Raw genomic sequence first — 7,099 nt, forward strand, 5'->3', positions numbered from 1 at the left:
TCCTCCCCTGGTGTGCTACTCTTCACAACCCGCAGGACTTTCACCCTCAAGAGATGGAAAAGGGGAACGAGGGCCGACGTCCAGGTGAAACTGAGAAGCTACCAGAGGCTAGCTTCTTGGCTGTGGGGAGAATCCTGGTGCCTGCGTCCACTTCCTCTCCTGACATTTAGTTAATATGTTACGCCGGTGACTGGGACCTGGGCTCTGTGGCTCAGAAGCAGTTTTTCTCACGGTGTGTCCGTCAAACGTTCACTGTTTTTATTGATAACAGCTATGTCTGCTCATCGATCATTGCTTCCCCCAGCTCTGGAGTCGCTGCCCTGCCCAGCAGGTCCACAGGTCTGCATTGTCTGTATTTCAAGTGCCGCTGCAGTCAGCTGTTGATTTTGCAGATCGACCGTCATCAACTCGGTTGGCCCCGCTTAACGTTCGCTCCATAACAAACAAATCATTTATTCTAAGCGATCTCTTTATTAAAGAGTCTCTAGATTTCATGTGTCTGACTGAGACGTGGCAGCAAAATAAGAATTATGTCCAATGTTCCCTCTAATGTTTCATGTGTCTGAGCGAACACACAAACTCCCTGAGCGGTCCCTTGGATCACTGGATCACGTTGTCATTAACGTGGCTTCACTCTACATCAACCAAAACACCGGTGTCGGCACATGAGGACGCTGTCATAGCCCGTCAGCGACGTTGATTAGCTGCGTATATACGAATGTGAATCATTGGCTGGACTATGGGATAAGGCGGCATCGTTCTAAATACTGGAGCAGCCAGTCACTGACTAACACTGCAAAGCAGAATTGTTAACGTATTTATTTTAATTTCAATTCAGGTTAGTATTTAGTATTTAGTATTTATTTATTTATTGTCATTGTCAAGAACAATGAAATTGCGTTTGGGGCTTCCATACAACCCAAAAAGAAGAAGAAAATAATAAATACCCCTTAAAACCCAAGTGTACATATTTAACCCAGTGTGACTCCAATGCAATAAGACAATCCTTAGCAACAACATGAGAACATGACAAGTAATGTTCGTAGAAAATCAGACAAAGACCTGAGAAACATGACAAAGTACAACAATGCAACCCATTCAATATTATTGTACTGTGAGATATGATATCAGATATGATAGTTATCTATTTAAGAAGGAGGGGGGGGGGGGGGCAGGAGGGGGAAGAGAATAAAGATATGATGCACCAATGCAGACCAGTTCATTGCTATTAAGAAGTTGGATATGGTTATTGTCCGTGAGAGGGGGGCAGAGAGTTCAAGAGCCTCACAGCCTGTTAGATATCTTTTTGTGCGCAATGCAGATACTCTGTGTGCAGAGAGCGTGTCAGCGGATTGCGCCCGTGCGCAGCTTAGAGGGAACATTGATTATGTCCACTTGAATGAAATCTGCCCGGCTGGCTGCTCCGTCATCTGAACTCCGCGTCTTTTAGGACGTGGTGGAGGACTCGCTGTTGTTTACCAGGACAGATTCACATGCAGTCTGATGACCTCGGACTCCTTTTCTGCATTTGAGTCACAGATGATGGTCAGTTCTCTAAAAACCAGTTATTGTATTTTATTCTACCTGATGGGGTCTTTCTAACTGAATTTAATGACCTTCTGACATCCATCATTTCATTGGAGAAGGTTGGGAGATTTGAGCCGTCATATTGATGAAGCATCCTGTAACACTGCTGCTGAGCTCATCACTGTCACTGAGTCTTTTAACTTTAGGCAGCATGTTTCTGGCCCCACACATACAAAGGGTCACACACTGGATCTTGTTTTCTCCCTGGGTTTAAATATACATGATGTATGTGTGGAGGATGTCCATGTGAGTGACCATAGCTGCATATTTTTTAACTTGTTATTTTACTTGGATCCTTCATCTCCTAAACTGATGATCCAAAGGCGGATTATAAACCAAGATGCTGCTGGAAGGTTCTCTGCCATGTTTGACCCTCGCATGGCTCGTAGTGACCTCGACTCACGTATTTTATCCTTTAATGATCAATGCAAGTTGTTGGAAAGCCCACTGATAACATGTTTACATGGCTAAAATGTTATGGCTCATTCATTGATAGTATTTTCGCCATAGAAATTGTTATGTCCTATATTGTTGAACCCACCATGTCTATGCTGATGCTCTTTGAACGCACCACATACGTACTCGAGGCCATGCAGTGGCTGCTAGTCTGTGTTCTCAGTATTTTTATGTGTCAGTTCCAGTTTTAGAGCTCTAAAGTGCAGCTATCGTGTTAGGAATATGTTAGGAATAGACAGGAACACTGAGCACACTGAGGTCAAATCTTTATTTAGGGCGACCGTGGCTCAGGGGGTTGGGAATCGCATCTGTAACCGGAAGGTCACCGGTTCGATCCCTGGGCTCTCTGTCCTGGTCGTTGTGTCCTTGGGCTTTACCCTACTTGCCTACTGGTGTTGGCCAGAGGGGCCGATGGTGCGATATGGCAGCCTCGCTTCTGTCAGTCTGCCCCAGGGCAGCTGTGGCTACAACCGTAGCTGCCTCCACCAGTGTATGAATGTGAGAGTGACTGAATAGTGGCATTGTAAAGCGCTTTGGGTGCCTTGAAAAGCGCTATATAAATCCAATCCATTATTATTATTATTATTTTACCACTCGCTGCATTCTTGATGTTCATGTTCTTCTCTTTCCCCTCACCCTGCAACCAGTCATGGTAGATGCTCCTCCTGGAGCCTGTTTTCACTGGGAGGATCTTTGTGTCAAAGGGAGTTCTTCTTCCCACCATCACCAAGTGCTGCTCACAGTGGAGGCGGTTACCTTACACTGTTAAACAGCTTCAGATGACTGTTGTTGTCTGTTGGGTATTGTCACTTATAAATAAAGTTACATTGAATGGATGTATGGATGGATAGATGTTATTGTGACAAAGAGAAAACGATTGTTGACAGATTGATTGTTGTTTTGTGTGTCTGCAGTCTGTCAGGCTGTCTGATCACAGAGGAAGGCTGTACTTCTCTGGCCTCAGCTCTGAGCTCCAACCCCTCCCATCTGAGACAGCTGGACCTGAGCTACAATCATCCAGGTCCCTCAGGAATGAAGCTGCTGTCGGCTGGACTGAAGGATCCAGGCTGGAGACTGGACACTCTCAGGTATGGAGAGAATGTCTGATAGAGGAGGAAGAGCTGGAAACATTTCCTGTGTCCTTCACTCACTTCCTGTTTGTTTCCTGCAGATGAGACATGAACAATCACACATGCAGGAATATTTTCAGGGACAGACACACTAGTCTAGCTGGATAGTTCATGGATATTTATGTAGGGGTCTCCAAGGAGTCTGGTTGCATGAATATTTAGGTCACAGGTGTACCTGAGATAGATACCAGTGTACCTAATAAAGTGTCAGCCATGTGTATGTTTCCCATGCTGTATGTCCACAGTGACAGAAGGATGAAACAAGGCTGTGAATCATTTCAGTCTGTGTTTGTGACAAAGAGGCAGACAGGAGCAGCTAACATTTGGAAATGGAAGCTTAAATAATGACAAACTCTACATTCACAGCTGAATTAACAATAAATTTGTTCTCAAGTGCACATTTAGCAGCTAATGCTATTACTGTTTTCCCTTGCTTTCTACAACTTGAGCAGCTATTGCTAAGTAGGCCACTTTGCTCTGCTAAGGATTTATGTGACCATGATGAAAACTCTGATAAGCTAATGCTGCTAAGCTAATACTGTTTATGGGCCCTGTTAGAATCAATATTTCATTCTCATTCTGTTGTTTGAGAACAATATTAACGTTTCACATCATTATAACACAAGAGAAAAGGGTATTAGCGTTAGCTACTAATGCTTATTCACCTCAAATTAGCTTTAGCTGCTAATGGTAGCCTACTTAGCAATAACTGCTCACTAATATAATGCTAATTCACATCAAATTAGCATTAGCTGCTCAAGTTGTTATAAGGAAAGAGAAAACGGTATTAGCATTAGCTGCTAATAATTGTTCACCCCTAATTAGAGTTAGCCCCTAATGGCAGCCTACTTAGCATTAACTCCTGACGTCGTTGTAATGCAGGGGAAAAGAGTTACCATTATCGGATAATGCTAATTCACATCAAATTAACATTAGTTAACAACGGTAGACTTCGTATCATTAGCTGCTGTCATTCTTACAAAGCAAACAGTATGAGCATTAGCTGTTAATGCTTTCTCATCTAACATTAGAATTGGCCACTAATGGCGTATTGTTAAAAAGTAAAAAAACACATTGTTAGCATAAGCGGATGATGCTAATTCACCTAAATTAGCATTAGCTAATGATGGCTACATACCTAGCATTAGCTACTGATATTGATATAAATCAAGAAAATATGGTATTAGCATTAGCTTTTAATGCTTTTTCATCTAAAATTAGAATTAGCCACTAATGGCGTGCTATTTAGCATTACCTCTTCACATCGCAGGGGAAAAGTTAAAATTAAATTAAAAAAAATGTTCAGATTAGCTACTCATATTGTTAAAAAGTAAGAAAAAACATTGTTAGCATAAGCGGATAATGCTAATTCACCTCAAATTAGTATTAGCTAATAACGGCAACCTACTTAGCATTAGCTGGTCACATTGTTATAATGCAAGAAAATATGGTATTAGCATTAGCTGCCAATTCCTAAATACCTAAAATTAGCATTACCTGTAATGGAAGTCTACTTAGCATTAACTCCTCACTAATGTAATGCTAATTCACATCAAATTAGCTTTAGCTTTAGTATTAGCTGCTAGCACCAGCCTACCCAGCACTAGCTACTCGCATTGTTAAAAGGGAAGAGAAAACGATATTAGCATTAGCTGGTAATAATTATTCACCCCTAATTAGAATTAGCTGCTAATGGCAGCATACTTAGCATTAACTCCTCACATCGTTATAATGCAAATGAGGCTAACTTACATTAAATTAGACTGCTGTTATTAGCTAATGCTATTTAGCAGTAGCTGCTCACATTGTTATAAAGCAAAGGAAAACGATATGAGCATTAGGTTCTAATGCGTATTTGCCTTTAATTAGACGTAGGTGCTAATGGCGACCTACTCAGCATTAGCAGCTCAGATGTTGTATTGCTAGGGAAAAGAGTGTTAGCATTAGCCGTTCACATTGTTATAAAGTTAAGGGAAATAGTGTTAGCATTAGCTACTCACATTGTTAAAAAGTAAGTGTTAGCATTAGTGCATAATGCTAATTCACATCCAATTAGCATTAGTTAATAACGGCAGCCTATTTAGCATTAGCAGATAATGTTGAATTTGGCCCACTGGAAAAGTTAAGAACTCAAGATTTAGGAGTGTTTCTCGATAGCTCTTTCTCATTTGAGAAACAAATAAATGTTGTTATTAAAACCAGCTGTAAGCTTTATATTGTTGATTGTCATTTCCCATATGGAAAAGATATATAAATCTTATAAAGTTTGTATCTGTCTTGTGTGAAACTTGTATGAAAAGCATACAAGAGTGAAAACAGATATAAGATCCCTTGAAAAATTATATAATGAAACTTGTATGTTTTCGATACTTACTAAAACAATATATGAAAGTAATGAGAAAGTGGCCACTTTCGTGAGTATGACTTTCATCATATAAGTTTTTAGTCTTTTCCATATGGGATATGCTTAAAAATATTTACTCATACATGCTTAGTTTTATAATCGATTGGATGATGATAGAGGTTCGATCCTTAGTAGTCTGTAAAGACTCTGTGTGCCTTCCAGAGTGCTCTGGCATGCACACACCACTTGGGGCCATGAGAGAGGTCGTACCCTCTCTTACTGATTTATGGTGTAGGACAGGGGTCTCAAACTCAATTTAGCTGGGGGCCGCTGCAGGCAGAGTCTGGGTGAGGCTGGGCCGCATTAGGTTTTCCACAAGAAAGACATGGTTAAAAAATTCCAATCTTCTCAAATCTCTTTATTTTTATTTTTTAACACAAAATATGAAAAATAAATAAACAAATTAAGAATTAATAAGAAAATAAATCAATCTGTAATACATAAATAAAATAATAATAAGATATTTTTAGTCAGTGAACTTGTGTGTATCTTTCAGTCTTCTATATCTGCTGTATTTAGATTGAAATGTCTGTATTAACAGTTCTATAACCTTCTTCTGAACATGAATGGAACACTGTAGAAAATGAACTGTTCTTCTGAACATGGCTTCTCTTGCCTACTCCTTGCTGCTAGAGACCTGGCAGCGTTTCCTCTCGCATAGCCGAGCCAGATTTGGCCTGAGGGAGGAAGCAGTTGCGACCCTCAGTATGTCTTGAAGATGATCATCCGTAAGTCTGGACCTGTACTTGGACTTATTGAAGTTCAAAGTGGAGAAGAGCTTTTGGCACAAGTATGTGCTACCAAAAAGGCACATGGTCCGTTTGAACATTCGGGAAAGCCGAGGGAAACTAGGGCTCAATCCTCTCAAAAATTGTCCAAGCTTGTCTGCTTTTCCACTCACCTCCCTGAACTTTGCTTTGAGTTCAGAGTTGCACTGCAGCTCAATGAGCTCCATTTGAAGCACAGAAGGGGCATCTTGCACATCAAAGGAGAAGGGGTCCGCAAAAATGTGAAAGGTGGCTCTGTGTGTCTTGAAGTCAGCAAACCTGTGATCAAATTCCTCCTGTAGCCTCAAAATGACATCAACATACTCGTCAGCACTGAATGGTGTGCCTGCATCCACGAGTGCCTTGCATGCTGGGAAATGGCAAAGGTTTGTCTGAGAGAGCTGAGCTTTCCAGAGCGCCAGTTTTGTGGAGAATGCTCTCACGTTGTCATAGGCAGCACTGACAAGTTGCCCCTGGCCTTGTAACGTCTTGTTCAGTACATTAAGCTCATGTGTCATATCAACAAGAAAAGCTGAGTCCATGAGCCATTTGGGATCAGTTAGCACAGGAACACTAACTCCATCCTTCTCCATGAAGGCTTCACTTCTGCTCTCAACTCAAAAAGTCTCTTTAATACATTTCCCCTGCTGAGCCAACGTACCTCAGTGAAGTCGAGCACATCCCCATATTCTGACTCCATTTCCTCTAAAAAAGCACAGAACCTTCGGTGCTTTAAGCCCCTGGATCTGATTTGG

At 41.3% G+C, this 7,099-nt stretch overlaps 1 protein-coding gene across 1 annotated transcript in view; it reads left to right on the forward strand.

Annotated features, from left to right (window-relative positions):
- LOC146634353 (uncharacterized) overlaps positions 1-7,099 on the forward strand; it is a 453,764-nt gene that overhangs the window by 441,882 nt on the left and 4,783 nt on the right. Inside the window, exon 10 of the mRNA XM_085376958.1 lies at positions 2,958-3,131. Coding sequence (XP_085233084.1) covers positions 2,958-3,131 — 174 coding nt within the window. The remainder of the gene's footprint in view (positions 1-2,957; positions 3,132-7,099) is intronic.

Source organism: Diplotaxodon limnothrissa, linkage group LG3, assembly GCF_057381915.1.
Source record: "Diplotaxodon limnothrissa isolate DT_005_m linkage group LG3, D_limnothrissa_male_GT1.1, whole genome shotgun sequence".
Classification (NCBI taxonomy): Eukaryota; Metazoa; Chordata; class Actinopteri; order Cichliformes; family Cichlidae; genus Diplotaxodon; species Diplotaxodon limnothrissa.